The sequence below is a fragment of the Schistocerca gregaria genome, chromosome X, assembly GCF_023897955.1.
Source record: "Schistocerca gregaria isolate iqSchGreg1 chromosome X, iqSchGreg1.2, whole genome shotgun sequence".
Lineage (NCBI taxonomy): Eukaryota > Metazoa > Arthropoda > Insecta > Orthoptera > Acrididae > Schistocerca > Schistocerca gregaria.
In genome coordinates, this window is record NC_064931.1 from 409,707,657 (window position 1) to 409,726,883 (window position 19,227).

At 38.8% G+C, this 19,227-nt stretch overlaps 1 protein-coding gene across 2 annotated transcripts in view; it reads left to right on the forward strand.

The window, feature by feature from the left end:
- Nucleotides 1–1,211: 1,211 nt before the first annotated feature.
- Nucleotides 1,212–19,227, forward strand: part of LOC126299277 (trafficking protein particle complex subunit 5-like) — a 55,791-nt gene continuing 37,775 nt past the window's right edge. Inside the window, exons 1-3 of one of the 2 annotated variants that reach the window (XM_049991059.1) lie at nt 1,212–1,464; nt 1,847–2,023; nt 19,023–19,149. In XM_049991059.1, the coding sequence (XP_049847016.1) occupies nt 1,866–2,023; nt 19,023–19,149 (285 nt within the window). In that variant the 5' untranslated portion in view covers nt 1,212–1,464; nt 1,847–1,865. Of the gene's footprint in view, nt 1,465–1,486; nt 1,661–1,846; nt 2,024–19,022; nt 19,150–19,227 lie in introns of those variants that run through there. The other variant, XM_049991060.1, reaches the window with a different exon arrangement.

Consider the following 19,227-nt stretch of genomic DNA (forward strand, 5'->3'; position numbering starts at 1 on the left):
GATTGTTGGTGGAAGTCTGTGTTTTTGTGTTTGTCCTGACATATTTTCCCATAAACATGGGAAATAAGCTGTGAGTAAAGCCAGACTTATAGTTATGGCTTGACAGTATTGTTAGGAACTGAAATTCTAATACTGTAACGATAAAAAAAACAGTAGAAATCGTGGTTTTAACTAATACTGCCATATTTGTTTTGTGATGCATACTGGTATTCTATGTGTTTGACAAACTTGGCGATGGTAGGGTTGAGGGAGGGGTGCGTTGGTGACAGCGAATGTAAAAATATTTATGTGTAATAAAATATTTATGTGTAATGGCATACCGTGCGTTATGTGCATAACGCAGACAGTATTCGTATTATACATACGAGGAAACTGTTTCGATTCCGCTGTCAAACGCGCGCTTTGTTCCTCTCACGTCGTAATTTCTTTTCATGATATAGTAAGATAGGTCATTCATAAAACTGAGTTTGTATGTTGTAGTTACATACGTATGAAACACTATCTCTGAAGTACTCTTCTTGTCATACTTGCTTCTTTCACTCCATTCTAACCTCGACTTTCGTAATATTTCCTTACAGCGCATTACTTGTTTAGCATTATTTCCCCCGTCGAAATTGTTCCGGTCCTTAAAACAATATGAGGCATGTGTTTATTTGTAACACTCAATGCGATTTTTGTTCTGAAACTCTCGTGATTCTGCCACCGTGTATTATTTCGCTTACAGTATGTAGCGGATTTAAGTGTTTGTTTTTCCAAAAAAAGAAAACAACATACATGTTGGTTGGATTATTCTCTACTTACCTTGTTTTACATGAGTAAAGTTTCTTACGAACAACAGAGAGTAACGCATATGTTACTTAGTAAACAGCAAGGTTTATGCAAGCGGATGCTAGTTTCCACTGTAATACTTCAGTTGGGTCATAAACGTTTGTTACTGATACATGAAGCATTACACTCCAGAAAGTTTCTTCAGGCGTGTTTTTTATATCAGAAAGTGCAGAAAAGGTTTAATGCTAGCAAAAGCAGAAATGGTATGCGACATCTCCAATGAAAGCTTGAGGCACAATTTTCACGAAGTAGTGCAGCGTACATTAAAAAACCTTTCGTTGCAGTTTAGCTCGTTTTTAAATTTATACGACGAATTATTTTCATGGGGAGATAATATGCTTACGATAAATTGAAAGTGTTACTTTGTCATTATGTAACTGCAGTTGGTAGTGCGTCTTGGACTGTTAGTAGCCATCCGTGACAGCAGCTTGTTTAATGTTTACAAATGGAGGAGGTAGTGGTGTGACTATGGAGTTAATGATGAATGTAAACCGAGTGGATTTGTTATTGTCATGGTATGGCTTTAATTAGGTAGCAAGGAAGTGTCCAGAAATGTAGAACGGCACGTAAGATTTCCGTGAGTGTTCGAAGCAGGAAATTATGCGTTGGTGGTACCGGCTGAACAGTTGAATTTCGGTCAGTTTAATTTTTCTTATTTTACGTTTTAACATTTTACCGCTAATACATAGACGTTAAGGTATCTGAATTCGGCATGTATTACCGAATATGGACAACACATTACACCGTATGATATTACGTCTCACGAGAGCGGAATTTTGTTCTGTTTCATTTGTATTGGAAAACTACATGGGTGGAGTTATGTCTTACCACAGTAAGAGCACTAGTGGCTGACCTCTTTTTTTCTTGGTTTTTAGAAAATTAAGCACTGAAATTTGCAGTTATAGTTTTTTGTTTAGGAACAAGGAGCTGTTCTTTGTTGTTGTTGAAGAGCTTCAATGTGACATTCATATTGTACTTGTATATGCTGTCTCCTTATAATTTACGTTCTGATTTTTAGAAGTCGCCCAGAATCGATTATGAACCTCTCAAAAATTCGCACGAGATCAAATATACTGGACAAGCCACTTAGTCGAGGGAAGGGTGAAGTTAGTCTTAGCTGTTATGCTTTCCTATTCTCAGAAATTGTCCAGTACTGCCATAACAGAGTGCACACCATTCCAGAACTACAGGGCAGGTGAGTATACTGCAATAGATCTAGTTTTCTCTTTTGTTACTACTTTCTCTAAAATATAGCTTGATTTGGATATATATAGTACAGCCAGACATCCATTCGTGCTCCATTTACACAGAATATAGTAAAATGTGATGGTGATGCTCCTAAGAGTGTAATAAAATAAGTTATCAGTGACACACTGCTGCTGCTCCGTCATCTATTCCGTTGACTGTAGTTTTCTATTTGAATGTGATGCTCATTGAAAACTGTGACAGCATCTCTGTTATCCAGGTTTTTGTGTTGGTGGCACTAGCTATTTTATTATGTAAAATGATTTAGACAATGCTGTGATAGCTGGAGTTAAGTGTACATTTAAGAAATTTTGTCTGGGGTGCATAGCATAAGTTTATTTGCTCAATTATTATGTTGTGCAGTGGTATGGCACATTTCAAATATATGTACTGTACACATATATGCAACATATCTGAAACAGGACCAGACAAGGCAAGGCTGGGGCAGGAAGTCTGCTATGGTTTATTCAATGGAACCATCCCAGCATTCACCTTAGCAGTCTGGAAAACCACAGAAAACCCAAGTCAGGGTGGCAGGGCTACTGCCAATCCACAGTCTTCTAATGCCATAACATCTCTAGAACCTACAATCAGCTCAATCCCTACACACAAACTACAAATAGTAGCAGCACTGGAACACTAAAACTTTGTTCTGTATGTTTTTGAAAAAGATGTTAAAGATGCAACCAACAGTAGGCCATACATCTAGTGTTATGGTCTTCATTAGAAAACTTTTTTTTTTTGCCAAGATTGCAAGAATGGATTTATAGATTATTAGTTTTGACCAGTTAAATGGCCACCTTCCCATCACATTTACTATATTTCTGAGCTGTTGTGCCTTGACTGAATGGCTTTCACATTTAAAGTCAATGTTTTGTCCCCATCTGTGGAGGCCAATTTGCAAAGGGGATTGAAACTTCTTTTTGTGTCCATGTCTAACCTTGGCTCGCCACTGACTGCAGCAAGCTTCCATTTGTGTGCTCCCACAAAGTGGGGTGACATCACATGGTTTGAATACCTGAGCATAGTTGGCTGTTGTCGACTGCGGTCATCCACTATTGCTGTCACAGCATGTGGGAGATTGGTACACAACTTCAACACTGGAATCCAGGTGTCATTCAATTTCATGTCATCCTCCTTTATATTGAAATTCCTGGGGTATTTTATAACCTCTGTGGCCTCCCTTGTAGCCTTTCATGGTGTCTGTTCGTGGCTCCCATTATTTCAGTTCTGTGGAAATGAATGACTTGATCTCTTAGCTGTAAAGCATGTTCCGTACCAGGTGATCCGTCAATCAGTTGTGCTTGGGCTCTTTTTTTAAAGTATCCATGTGCACCTCCCCACAATTATGCGGAACCTTATAAATTCTTGGTTTTGCCACTGATTGGCAAGCATCCTTGGCCAAATTCAGGTGATCTTGTATCTTTCCGGTGAGTTTACAGATTACCACGATCTATTTTTCCAAGATTTTTCCTATGCACTCAGTAACGTCCTTAATTAAAGGCAGGAAAAATGTCCGTTTCAGTCACTTGTGCATCATTATGATTTCAGTGCAGTTGTCTTAATGCTCTTTTTTCCTCAGTGGACAAATAACCATTCTTGAGCAATGCATTGGTGAGATGTTTTAATTCTGCATCAAGCAGCTGTGGTTTGCAGATGTACCTTGCTCTATCTGCCAATGTTTTTATGATGCCTCGAATTTGTTGTGCGTGTGGTTTGAATCCTGGTGTGTGTGATGGTCTGTGTGCATAGGATCTTAGTAAACTGTGTGGATTAAGCTACCATCTTCTTTCTTGAAAACCCGAACAACAAGAAAATTTAATCTTCCACCTGCCTCCTGCTCCATGGTAAACTGAATCTTCAGATTAATCCTGTTGAGGTGCACACAAAGCCGAGCTAGTTTCATACTGCAATGTCTCCACAAAACAAACTTATCGTCCATGTACTGGATATTCAGTTTCTTGTTGTCTGTTTCCAATGACTGATCCTCATATTTATCTATAAAGAAATTCTCTGTGACTGTGCTTAAGGAGCTCTCCAGAGTGACACGATCCACCTTTTCATAGAATCATTGTTACATTTGAAATATGTGGCTGTGAGGCAATATTTAATATATAGGCAATATTGGGAGCAAAAAATCTGATTCAGCTGTTGCAACACCTCATTGAGCGCAACCATAGTAAATAGCTATACCACATCAAAACTAATATGTCATCTGACTGGACAACTATGCCATTTAATTTAATGATAACATGTGCCAAATTCTTGACATATGTATTCTATTTGCCCACATACAATCATAATAATATTGTCAAGAATATGGAACTCAAATAGATTCTTGAAACAGTAGCATTCACAATAGGTCTTAGAGGAACATGTCCATTGTGAGCCTTTGGGAACCCATAAAGTCTTGGTTGCAGTGCAGCTGAATTGAACAGACTTTCATGAATGCTCTGTTTGGTAGAGTACTTTATCAAATGTTCAAAGAACTTTGTCAGTGGTGTCTTTACTCAGTTTCATGTGTTTGCTGATCTAATAATTTGTTAATCTTACAGTGGTAGTTGGTCACATTCAAAACAGCCATTGCATTTCTGTTGTCAACAGAACATATTTTGCAGTCAGGAGATTGCCTCATTCAGTTTGGCAGGACTCAAGTACTGGCAGCCACAAACAGGTACCATGAAAGGCTGTACAGAGAGGCTGTAGAGAGTGTAAAACACCCTAGGAATTTTAGTAGAAAGGAGGAGGGTGTGCGGTAGAATGACACCTGGATTCTGGTGCTGAAGAAGAAATGTACCACTCTTCCAGCATGGGATGATAGCAACAGTAGATGATGGCAGTCGATGCTGGCAAGTTAACGCTCAGGTATTCAAAACGTGTGATGTTGCGCCACTGTGCAGAAGCATGTGAAATTGGAATTTTGCTGCAGTCAGTAGCAAGCCAGGGTGTGAACCGGACAGTCAAAGAAGCTATGATTCCCCTTGAAAATGTCCTCGGCTGATGGGGTCAAAACATTGGGTTTAAATGTGGAATCCATTTGACCACAACACAATAGCCCAGAGCACTTTATCTATTGTGAGATTTCTGTCCATGGAAGTTCACATTTTACGTCTTCAGATGACTCATCCTTCCTGTCTTGGCAAATAAAAAGTTTTGTTAAAGAAGACTAAAACATTGTATTTAAAGAGCACCTCCTACAGCACTAACATTGTCAGCTAATTACAACAGTACTTCATTCATAACATAGCACAAATCTCCTTGCATGTGATTCTTGTCATCCAGTTGATGCATTTGCAAATGCATCTGGATCAGAGATTACAAGAAACCATCAACAGAAACATCTACAAATCAACTAAAGTTTGGTACGGCCCATTTGGTGTGAGTTGTGATAGAACTGTGTTACGTTGTTTGGGCAAAACCGAAGATTGCGTTACCACCCATTGGCTTTGACCTGTAACATCATCAGTATATCACACACTCCTGTTACAATTGTATAGAATATGATGAACATGATCTCACTCATTATACCCGAAAACAAACTTAAACAATGCACTAAATATTTAACTCCAGTGATACAATGAAATTAACCATAGGTAATAAGGGGTTTTGAACAGGAACAAACAAAATAAACAACAATAACAGCATCATTCAAAACAAATATAAACTCAAATCAAAGCATACAAAATTCTCAACATTCACCACAAACAGAAAGTGCAAAAACGAAAACCTGCTGGTATTGTAAATTTTGCTTGACCTGTGTAGCTCAAATGAATTCCTCAATAGCACACACAACACGAAAACCTGGTACCGCAAAGGTCACTTGACCTATATAGCTTATACAAATACTTGATACCAAGAACCCCACAGAAAAGAACCCAAAAAAAAGTCATTTGCATTCAGTCCAAATAACTGTAGGAACTTCATCATAAACAGCATATCTCCACCCATTGTAACAAGCAATGTCCTACTCGAAAAATTTCTTGTCGAATCCATGTTTCACAAATAAACAGAAAAATCAGATTAAATCTCCAACCATAAGAAACATAATTGCAAACATAAGCCCATCAGCTACAATATCCAAAATCAAAGCAACTTAGTAGCAAACCAGCACAAGCCCTTCCAGTAGCAACCTGACACTCAACTCACATCGTCAAATAGCTAACAAACGTACCCAACAAACAACTCCGAAACATAAATATCCAACACAAGAAAACCACCAAATACTAAAACGCATTATCTACATACCCAACCCACTCAAAAACACTCACCATGACGTTGCACAACACAGTTACGTCATGGGTCGGGTCAAAACAGACAGGTTGAATACAAACTTTTGGTTGACCTGTTGCGTAACATCATAATGGCACGTCATATTTAAAATGGATTGTGTTCGCAGGGGGACTGTTTGAGTGTGTGGTGGTGTGCTCTAGTGTGGGCTGTTTGTGAATTGTTTGTGTCTACTGTTAGTGATTCTTTGGACTATTTGAAAGCTGTTTGTTAGAATAATTTTGGAAGAGTTTTGGTGGTTTGTTAGTGAGTTATTTTGGTTTTGGCAGTTATGGGCAATAAATTTGTTTTGTGTTCTGGAATTATTAGTGTGGTATGTTCTTTATGGCTGGAGATTTGATTTCGTGTTTCATTTATTGCTGGTTGTGGATGTGACAATGAATTCATGAGTAGGCCAGTGCAAGCTACAATAGTGGACATAATGCTGAACACAATTAAATGCCTACAGTTATTTGATTTAATAGCTGACTATGTGAAGTGTTAAGTTTTGTAGAAGTTATGACATTGACCGTAGTTGTGGAATTTGGGCCAGGGACCAATATGTGTCATTGTCATCAGGACAATCTCTGAAGTTCTATCTGTAGGTGTTCCTGGTTTGGGAAATCTAAGCTGGCCATCCAGAAGATTGTGTTGATGACACACAATTTTTGTTATAGATATATTTCAGATATCTTTTGTTGGGAAGCAGGTTTTCATGGAGGACGTTGTTCCACCACAATGTGTTTTAAATTATCTTACTTTCACTACTGGTTTTAGGTGCTGCCCAGCCTCAAGTGCATCTTGCAAAAGCTATTGTAACAGATGTGAATACGTAATACTCGTTTTGTCAAAAATCATGGGCCATGCATATCTGTGCACAATGTGGTTGTCAGCGGTCATAATCAAAAATTGAAGGTGGGTGACAGGATAGTACTTCTGAGAATAAGAGCATTACTATGGTACTGGTCAGAAGTGCGAAGAAAACAAACCTTGTAATGTTTGCTACAAAATTCACTATAGACACTTATTCATCTGACAGCCTGGTAAAACAATATCCTCCTTCAAATTTATTGAGGCCTTAGACCCCACCTAGAAAAAACTGATCACTGTTTTTCTGTTTTTACTGTAGTAGCCAGCGCGCGTGTGCGTGCATTTTTTTGGTTTTACTGTTCGTTGGGAATGGTTTGATTGTAATATGTACATATCATGGTGTTCATTTTTCCTACATTGATGAAATTACCGTTTCAGTATGGGTGAGCTCAATTTAGTGTTACTGTGGACTTTGTTCAAGCTACATAGATCAAGTAAAATTCCTGGTACAGGATTTTGCAGTTTTGTAGGGTTTGTGGTATTGTGGATTTTGAGCTATACACATCATGTGAAATTTCTTTTCCCAGTTTTTGTTCAGGTTGTTTTTTATTGTGGTTTCATCCGTTGCTGAAGACTTTCGTCGTTTAATTTCCATATTAGCATTTGTTTGATTTCTGTGTTAGTATTTGTTTGGCTAGTTTTGAGTTATTTTTGCAATTTCATGTTTTTCGTGTTACTTTGATCTGTTTGCGTGTCTAATGAGTGACATCATTTTGCCATATTCTATAAGTTCGAAATAGGGGTGATTGACATCTAGATGATGATAATGACATGGGTCAAAGACACACACACACACACACACACACACACACACACACACACCAGAGAGAGAGAGAGAGAGAGAGAGAGAGAGAGAGAGAGAATGCTTATGAGCAATTAGAATTCTTTTGTGTCCACATATTCATATAAATTGCAGTAACAGTTCTCAAGAAGAAATGTTTTTAACCCTGCTCTAAAATCCTTTTGCTCCTCCAACCTCTTGAGAAACTGTTTCTTCTAAAAGAGATGAAAGTAGCATAGTTGTGCAGTCTTGCCACGTTCACAGCATTGTTGTTTTACTGATTGAGCATGTTAAATTAATTGAAATTGTATTGAGGGATGTTATGTTCAAAAATGTTGATACCATGACCAATTTGAGAGTTGTCTTAGGAGAAATGAATGCATTTAATAGTTCTGATGAAATATAGAGCTTTCTCCTATGAACACACACCTGGTTGTTGGCTTGCCTGCAGCTCGGGGTCTACTGGTTAGTGTTGCTACCTCTGGATCACGGAGTCGCAGGTTTGATTCCTGGACGGGTCGGGGATTTTATCCACCGGGGGACTGGGTGTTTGTGTTGTCCTCATCATTTGGCAAGTGGCGAGATTGGAACTGTAAAGATTGGGAACTTGTATGATTGCTGATGACCTCGATGTTGAATGCCCCACAAACCAACAACATCACAGGCTGTTGGGTTGTGAAATAGACGAGGAGGGTTTAATGCTCAACAAGTTGATAAAGTGCTATGAATTGTTACATTGAACTATTACCAAATAGCACATCAGTAGTTTACATTGGTACATGAACGTGAGAATACACTCCTGTTAAATATTTTGACAATGTGATCAGAATGAAATTTTATGTCAAGAGCTGATTATAAGTAATTGACAAGAGACTGTGATAATTACAAATTGAGGCCTACTTTTTTTACTATAAAACAACCTCAAGATGGTTTGTACATTTGGAAAAAAAAGGTCTAAGAAACTTTCGGCATCTCCTTGGGGTGCAGATTGTGCCACTGTCCTTGTATTTACCAGGCTCTGGTCCAGTCCCGCTTGGGCTCACAATGTTAATGACTCAGCATCACATTTGGCTTTAGAATTATTAGACCTAATCCATTATCATGGAGCTTGCCATACAACTAGTGCCTGCTGGACTAGTTCCATAGACAGTCTCCTTGAAGAAGTGGGTATCTTCCCTCTTCAGTTCCCATTGTACCAACTCTTGCTCATCTATGCAATTTCCATTTGCTAATTTTCTGCTCAATCAATGTATCCTATTCTGTTTGCATACAAGGGCACTGACCCCTGACACCTGCCCTCATGTGGGGTTGCAAGTTGGAAAGTGCCTCCCAGCTCTCTTTCGGGACATCTGCTTGTCCTCCTCAGAATGTGCTTCCTGTGTTTCCTCACTCCTCCCCCCTCCCCTCCTGCATAAACCCCTCCCCCCTCCCCTCCATGAGTTTTTTTTCTAAAGTGCCAGGAATTTATACTCTGGTATATAAAACAATAAACATTCAAAGGATTGATGAGTTTTACTGTACTGAGGAAGAGTATACTTTCACTTAGCACGGAGAAAGTGTATTTTTAACCAGGAAATCCGGGACTTTTTTTTCCTTGTCCACGTATACAGCCTGATGTAGCTTACTGCTAAGATGTTTTAATTTGTAGGGTAGCTTATTGAAAAAGGGTGCAGCAGAATACTGCACACCTTTCTGTAGAAGAGTGAAGGAAGTGCAGTCCAAATGCAGTTTGGCATTCTGTGTAGTATTAACTGAATGAAAGCTGTTGATTCTTCAGAATAAGCTCATATTGTTAACAACAAATGACATAAAGAGAAAATATATTGACAATGTCAGAATTCCCATACTTGCGAACAGGGATCGACAAGTAGTTCATGAACATAAGCAATGTTTTGCTCAAACTGCTGATTTCTGAGCCGAAAACACCCTTTGAAATAAATGGTTGTTGATATGTCTGCCTAAGCAGAAGAAACTAACAATCAAAGTCCGAAAACAATTTATTGGACTGTTCAATTAACCAAAACAAATTCTCCAAGTATAACACCAACACAAAACAGTGATCCGTCTTCGAATCACAACTACATACAAGAATAATATAGAAAACCACTGAAATCATTTCCTACTAGTCTCCGCCAGAGACTTCTCCGATATACCAAGCCTAATCCAGAGATCAGCGAGAAGATCCAAGCCGGGCTGCTGGGGCAGCAGATATCCATGTCTGCAGGCGGTCGATGAACTGCCGATGTGCGGCTGAGCGCCGGCCTAAATAGCGCTTCTGCGGATGAGTACCTCGGAACTATTTTCCATCACATGGTTAGACCTGTGAAAATAGTTCCAGGATCTGCAATGACCCCTTCCTTATGTTTATGTGGGCTGGTAGTGGCCCCTGGTGGCTGCTGGTGTCTTTGCTGTGGTGTTGTTGTTGTGGCCGTTCATCAATATTGCCTGTCGGTTGTGTAGTGCTTCGGTGTGCCTGCGAAGCGGGCAACCCGCGGCTGCAGGTTGTCAGTTTGGTTGCTGATACTCTAGGCGCCGTGATGTCTGGTGGAGAAGGCCACAGCAGTTGTAGCTCTTTCATACGTTCCATTAAGAAGTAATTTTATTATTATTATTCCTTGGTGACTAGTTTTAGAGACCTATGTTCATTTTCAACCCATTCTTCAAAGAAAAAATTACAATTGACACGACAATTATATACATATGAGGCATACATATTTGCAGTTCAATTATATTACATTAATATACAGGTAAGGTGTACAAATCTGTCATAAACATTTAGATTTATGAATTGACTTACTCCCTACATGCCATATCGTAAGTGTTACAGTAAAAGCATAAGCCTATAGCGACTGCTGATAGCAGCTCACATCAAAGATAAAATATTTGCTGACTAAACAAAACATTCTTTTTTCTTTCATTAACTGAATGTAGACTTTAAAACCCTACAATACTAAAAAAAATTTCCAAAGACCAGTCATTTGTCCTCTAGTGGGTTGACTTATACCATAGTGCTATGCATTACATCATGACATGACTTCGCTTGCAGAAGACATTAGAGTTTCATGAACTAAACTCAGTAGTTATACTGCTATGCATTACACATAATTTAGTCCAGTTCCTAAAAGCTACACATCTTTACTACAACTCAAAACCAAAAAGTATGGCAACCCCCACTCTAAAAATAAATTAACTTTCCAATTTACAAGAAGACAGCCCCCCTAAGCACATAATCTCAACAGTAATACATTAGTTTATATTCAGCACCGCTTTGATCATTACTGCAGGGACAATTTTTGTACATGGACTTTTGCCTGTGTTGTTATACGTAAGATGTGGTATGTAACTAATAAGGCAACTCGTAAAACTAAACGATCATGACAAATTCATATACCTTACATGTATATTAGTGTAATATATTTTACTGCAAATTTGAATGCCTCATTTGTATAAAATTGTCAGCCAACGGTCATTTTCTTTCTAGGATGGCTTGAAAATAAGTGTCCAAAACTAGTCACCATCAAGAAATCCTTCCTAATGCAACGTATGGCGGAGATGCAGCCATATATTTAAATTATGAAACAAGCTGCAGACCTATTTTTCACCTGCAGCCTACTGTAAGTTTGCAAAAATACTCTTTGTGAATGGAAAGAGTTACCCTAGAATATTATGCCATCTGTGATAAGCAAGTGAAAATAAGCAAAGTAAACTAATTTCATGATGGAACCACACTTATTGCAGATACTGTTCAAATGGTAAATATAGCAGTATTCAGTTTTTGAACAAGATCCCGAACATGCGCTTTCCATGACAGTTTGCTATCTATCTGAACATCTAGAAATTTGAACTGTTCAGACTTATGAATCATATGCCCATTCTGTGTAATCAGAATCCCAGTTTTAGTGGGATTCTCTTTCAGAAACAGTAAAAATTGAGTCTGCTTTAACATAAATTTTCTACAAGCCACGAATTTGTCTTGAACTCCAGTATTTGACACACTACCAAGCTAGTTTCATCAGTAAACAGAAATATTTTAGAATCACCTGTTGTCATATTAGAATAGATGTCATTTATACACTGATAAGCCAAAACATTACAACCTCTGTCCACCACGACATTGGCTGCCACTGATGGTGTTGCGTTCCTATGACATGGTAACAGAAGTATGTAAGCAGAGCAGACATGAACGGAGGATCACCCTAGCAAAGATAGGGGTGCAAATGTGGAAATCCATTGAGATAAGTGACTGTGACAAAGAGCAGATTGTTATTATGCAGAGCCTGTGAACGATGAGTATCTCAAAGATGGTAAAGCTTGTCAAATGTTTACACGCTACTTTCGAGACCATCTATGGAAAGTGGTAGGACAGTGAAACTACCGCAAAGTGCTAAATGCTTGGATGTCCACAACTCTTCACAGCATGTTGGGTTCAGAGGATTGTCTGCTCTATAAAGTTGGATAGATGATGATCTGTGGCATCTCTGCAAAAAGAGCACAATGCTGGTGCATACACAAGTGTTTCAGAGCACACCGTTCATCGTACATTGTTGAATATGGAGCTTTGCAGCAGACCACTAAGTGTTCACACGTTGACTCAATGATATCGTTACTTACAATTGCAGTGGGCACGGGTGATGAGACCGTCTATCAATGGAAGTGGGTCAGCTTTTCGGATGAATAACATTTTTGCTATGCTAGGTTGATGGTTGTTATCCAAACACAAAAATGGAAAGAAGTGACCATAGTTGTACTCAGATTAAATCAGTGCTGTGTGATCCAAAGCTACAGTAATATATCCTTAACAGTGAGAAGGCAGGTGTCATGACTGTGTTTGTATGTGTGTATATTCAACTTTTCCTCCAAAAGTACTGTGTTGATGTCGGTCAAACTTTATACACAAACTACTTATTGTCAGGAAAGAAGTGGGGTAAGAACTGCCTACCTCTCAAAAGGGGAGGATGGAAGTAAAGAAATAGTATAGCTCATGATGCCTAAATAGCGATACTACATTCATCCAGAATTGAACATAATTTCAAACTATTAAGATACTTTTCTCGTCAATACACCCACATAGTGATGTAAGGAAAATAGTTCATCACGTACTGAATTTTTGCTGTTCATGCAATATTACTGGTGCATTAGACATGACTTTTTATTACTAATTCACTACTAACTCTACTAGCAACACATTTTGTAGACAGTATTCACATAAACTTCTGAATGTACTTGCAAAAACTTTCATTGTACAACAAATAGTTCAGGAGATATGATGTGATAAACATTGAGCTGCATGAAAACAAAACTGCAGGGTGAAATTCACTAGAGATACATGTGACATATGTATGGAATATGTTAAATATACATATGAGATGTGATGTAGGTGAATTACAGGGGGTGGAGGGGGGAGCAGATGTGCGGAGAGGGGCCAGATGAGGAGCAGATGTGTGGAGAGGGGGAGCAGATTGGTGAGGAGTGGACAGAGGAGGAGTAGATTGGTGAGGAGTGGACAGAGGAGGAGTAGATTGGTGAGGAGTGGACAGAGGAGGAGTAGATTGGTGAGGAGTGGACAGAGGAGGAGTAGATAGGTGGAGAGAGGCAGAGGAGATGGAATAATTGAAGAGTGGAGTAAATACATACATGGGCAATGCTGGGTATTCAGCTAGTTGGTACATACATGTTCCCAACCCCTCTATCTTTTCCTCATGCTACATTTTCCCTTGTTTTGACCATTTACCATTTCTTCAACTTTTAATGACCCCCATTGGTTCTTTGCTGACCTGACAATCCCTTAAGATTCATTTTTGGACTATTTTTCGTATCTTATCCTTTGAAACATAATAATCCTCCAATATCTGGTTTGACTCCCTCCATTTTCCATATTCTGACAGTATTCAACATTTGAGAAGCATAAGATGATACACAATGTCTGTGTAGATACTCACAAGCCAAAGTTTGCAAACATAGCAGCCAATCTGATGTGGGGTGTCATCTGGTACCCTGTAATAGATTCGTAACATCATCAGCATTACACTCATGGTGCCCAAGCAGTCAACTCCTCTTGCATATCTTGGAGTACTTGCCTAGCCTTTTGGAGCACTGGGATTGCAGGCAGTGACAACCAAGACAGATGCCCCTTGATGTAGCAGGGTTGTACCTGTCTGTGGGGAGAACTATTGACCAGCACACGAAACAAATTAAATACGCACCAGTGTATGGCAGAAGTGAGTCAGCCATCTTAATGAATAGGTATAGAAAATTTTATCTATAAACAAACAATTCCCTGGTCACACCATCACATGATTTAAAACTAAGAAAGAGTTTTAAATAATTCATTCAGTGTCTGAAAACAGAACCGATACACTCCTTTACTGCAACAAAACTGCAGTTTTTATTGGAGCATCAGTAATTATAAAAAAATGAAGGTTAATGCTGAAACACATAATCCACACATATGTGCCATTGCAAATATTCTCCCGTGGATGTCTTGCATTGCAAGTCACAAGTCACTTGCGACCCTGCAGACCGCAGGGGGGGGGGGGGGGGGGGGGGGGGGGGAAACCACCAGCTCCAGATTTGGATGAGATGGGAGAAGCTTAATTACAAAATGCAGATTTCCCAATTTCAAGGCCAAAATTACAGTCTTATCAGAGCACATACTTTAATTATGGAATTTGCAATTTTATTTATTTCAGCTGTTTGACAACAAAATGTATTTCGATGCATCATTTGTGATCCAGCATTGTTTCAAAAGTGCAGGATCCCATCTGTTTAGCACAGAGTATACACAAACTATACTATTCTCTACACACTGGTGCCTCACTAAGGTCACTACTGTGGGTGTGTAAACTTGTAGTTATGTTGTGATTTGACATATTGATTCCAAGTGTAGAGCAATTGAATAGCTTGTAAATTAAGTTCACAGTTTCTCTCAAGTATTTGAAATGTCATTGTATACTTTCAATTAGTTTGTGTTTTACCCTGTGGAGTCTCTTTTTTTTTTTTTGTAGCCTGGAAATTCTTTGTGTCATTAGGAGTTCTGAATACATATTCTATTAATGCAAGAGTCAAGATTCAAGTTCAGTTTTCACTTCTTTGAAAATTCCCTTACACTGTGTTTATCAATCTATGTTTTCAACTTTTGCCCTTCGATAGTTGATCTTATTACACACTCCACTAACATTTTACTTTTTAAAAAATCTGCATTTTATGTTTTGAAAACTTAACTTTTAGATCTAACTTTTAAAGTTCCAACACCCTGTCTCATCTTTCTTACTAGGGGTTAATGGCCTAAATTTTTACTTTTCAGGTGTTACAATTAGGATTCAAATTGAGATTTTTATTGTCAGTTTAAAAGATACATTACAAAATTCTGGGGGAAGGTCCCCGGAACCCCCTCCTCAATTCTTCTGTCCACATTACTGAAAGCTTCTTTCCAAACATGGCCTCTCTGCTAAATGTGACAGAGATAGAAGTAAATAATTTCATGACTGTTAGACATGCGTACCATGGAAAGATCATAGTTGTCTTGGTGTGTGTATAGAGAGCCAGAAATCTACTGCAGTACATCTCTGTAAATAATTTTCTGAGACTTGTTCTCTGCGTATATGTAAAGATAGCTGAGAACCCAGTGTTGCCCGGGTATGTATTTATTCAAATCATCTGTTAGTCCCTCTCATTCTTTCACCCCCTCTCTGTCAGTCTCCTTCTGTCCCTTTCTGTCCAGCTCCTCTTCCCACACCTCACTGTCAATCTCCTCCTCCTGCCCGTCTCCCTGTCACACAACGTATCCCTGAGGTTGAGTTGTCTCAATGTGTTCTCCTTTGCTCACTGGCACTGCTCAGTGGAAGGTGATTGACAATTAATATTCCAGTGAGCACTTGCTCCTCTGGATTCGAGAGAACAAGTAGTTTGAGAGTAAGATGCCAAAATGGATACTGTACAGTAAACTAATCATGTTTTAACATGAAGACAGAAGACAGTAGCCAGGAATGGGTGGATGACATTATTATGGTGAACCGCCCAGCTGCTGATGTACTCATCCCCACCAAGTGAGGTAACAGAATGGTAAGACACTGAACTTTTTTTAAGAGGATGGCAATCAAATCCTCATATGACTATCCAGATTTAGGTTTTTCTATGGTGTCTCTAAACTGCTGAAGACAAATGTTGGGAAGTTTATTTAAAAAAAGGACATGGCTGATTTCTTTGCCCACTCTACTCTGCTGGCTGGAGTAGTACCTTTCTGATGTCAGGGACAAGTGGGTGGCTCTAGAGAAATTCAGATGCCAACCAGTTACAGAGAACTTCATGGCTTTCCACTATATCATTAAGTGATTAAGAAGAGATAGTATTCGGAGGGTATCCAGAAAACACTGTAGGTCTTTCATAGCAAATGAACTGTAGGAGGGGTGTCTCCAAATAACAACCAGTGTTAGTGGCACAGCATTTTGTCAAGACTACTGCTGTCATCTGATTGGATTCAGTATTCCATCACAACCAGGTACAATTATGCTGAGTCCTGTAACTGCCCATTGTCCATATGGAAGCTGAATTTACCAGTCTGTGGTTTGTGATACTGTGTGCAGTCTTGGCTGAATAAAGTACAGCATGCTGTGGCAACTTCAAAAGAAATCCTTGTAGAACTGTTAATAATACATGGCAGACAGGGCAATTTCTCAACTAGTGGATGGATCCATTTTTGGTCCCACTCCTCAAACCAGTGAAGTACAGAACATACCCCAGGAGCTCCAAAAACATCACCTTATGTAGATGTGTAGGAAAGAGCTATGAGTGAACCATAAATAGTTGCACAGTTGGATCATGGAAACTGCAAAACTCACACTGTGTGTTAGTTCTGGAGGTATCGATCCACCATTGACAACTAGACCCTGTGTGTGAGGGGGCTATGACACAGGTTGTCTATGGAACAGTGTCAAATGGGCATATTTTTAAATGTAGAAGAGATGTTTGATACTGTTGAGGGTACGACAGTATTCCCAGATGTCTAACATCAATGGAGCTTTTGAGGAAGCCTGCCTATATTCATATGGTTTATGCTATCACACTGCCAGCCGGTGTGGCTGAGCGGTTCTAGGCGCTTCAGTCTGGAACTGCGTGACCGCCAAGTTCGCAGGGATATAATTAGGTTAGTTAGGTTTAAGTAGTTCTAAGTTCTAGGGCACTGATGACCTCAGATGTTAAGTCCCGTGGTGCTCAGAGCCAGCCAGCTATCACACTGTTTTTTTATACATAGTGAGGTTCTGTCTGACAGATTTGAGTTAGAGAATGGTGTACCTCAAGGCAGGTTTTAAATTTAAATTTATTTACCATTGCCTTAAATAGTATAATAGCCATGGCAGGGAGTCCAGTGCAATGATTCTTATTTGTTGGCAACTTTGCAGTTTTTTGTTTCTGTTACAGCTCTACAACAGCAACTTATCTTTAGGAGGTTGTAAGAGTGGGCTACTCATACAGGTTTTAGATTTTATTACAGGTGTGTGTGTGTGTGTGTGTGTGTGTGTGTGTGTGTGTGTGTGTGTGTGTGTGTGTGTGTGTATTTTGATATGAAATATCAATCAATCACCACAACTAGTCCACAACTCATGGCTAGTGTTTCTGCCTTGAATCACGGGGTCCTGAGTTTGATTCCCAGCCAGGTTGGGGGTTTTCTCTGCCCTGGGCCTGGGTGTTTGTGTTGTCTTCTTCATCATTCGTGAATGTGGCGAGATTGAACTGTGTAAAGATTGGGACTTTGTACAGGTGCTGATAACCGTGCAGTTGAGTGTTCCACAAACCAATAATAATATTACAGGTGCATGCATTCTTTCTGTTTTTTTATGTTAGTAGTGAGTCAGCTATACATCTCGGAGAACTAGTGTCATATACTTCTTTATTTTCCTGGATTGTATATTGAAGCATTTTATTCAGTATTATTACTGTCCTGACATGCAGAAAGTAAAGGGTTTTGAAAGTTTTAGACTCACTCTTCCAAAAGGAGTTTTGTATGAAAACTGATAACCACTACACTGAGTGTTGTGAATCCAGTTAATAACAAAAAAACGACAGCATTTTGTGCACCTGAAGCCCTTCAGAAGATATTGATAAAAGTAAAATAAGGAGATTGGAGACACCAATGTGGCTACTCTAAACTTGCTTGGCTACATTTTCTGGGTGACCATGTACTTTGTTACATTGAGTTTTCTCTACCCAGCTTGTTATGACAGAATAGTCTATTACTGAGTCGGCAATTTCCTATTGTATGCCCTCCTGTAATGGGAGACAGGTCTTATGTAAAGTATTTGTAAACAATTTTAGAAAGTTGTGAGGAAGTGTTAGAATTATGAGGCTTTCCAGTAGTTAAGAACAGTGAACACAGTAGGTTTCCAAAAGAAAGTATTTATAAAAAATATTGCAAAATCTTCATGTCGTAACTATTTGTTAATGTTTTAAATAAGAACTTTGCGTTTGTAGAGTTGAATATTATTTATGTATGATGTTGCCTATTAAATTCTGTGGTTCCCTGGTAACTGTTTAAAGTGGTCACTGTGACAATTATCAGTGATAAATTATTACTTAAATTGTTAACATCCACTAGAATGCTTCATTTACAATGGCCTCATTGTTGGTGAATTAAACCTCCTGCCTCCTTTTCCCTCTCCCCCACTGAAACACAGGCAGTATTTTCTGCTCTCCTGTAAAATTATTTGCTTTTATTTTTTTTTTTTTTTTAAATCATATTTACAGGTGTGTCATAAGGAAGTGTACAGCTGCTCAATTCATGGTCTTTACAATGTCTTTCTGTTGAAAATTTGAGTTAGTGTGTCTTCAGGATAATGACAAGTGTGTGATGTCTAGTCGAGTACAATCCACTAGCAGTAGTTCACCTGTGCATCTCACCAAAAGTATTTTGTCTCAAATTGTCACCCTATCTCCCTTCCCCCAATATATTTTACAAAAATCACAAATTGATTCATTTGCAGCAATAACATTTATCTTTTACTAGCCGTATTTTGATGTATTTGTTTGTGTATTTCAGACTTACTGAAATGGGAAAGCATGTTGGTATTAGACTCGTAGACATTTTCTTTGTCCGAGAAAGAGACTGCAGACGTGAAGTCAAAGTATTAACTATTATTTTATTGATGAAGTCAACATTTTGGTTGGTGAGTATAATGATAAATTAAAAATGTGTAGTAGTGCAGAATTTAAGATTTAAAAGTAGTGAAAATTTGATGGCATAA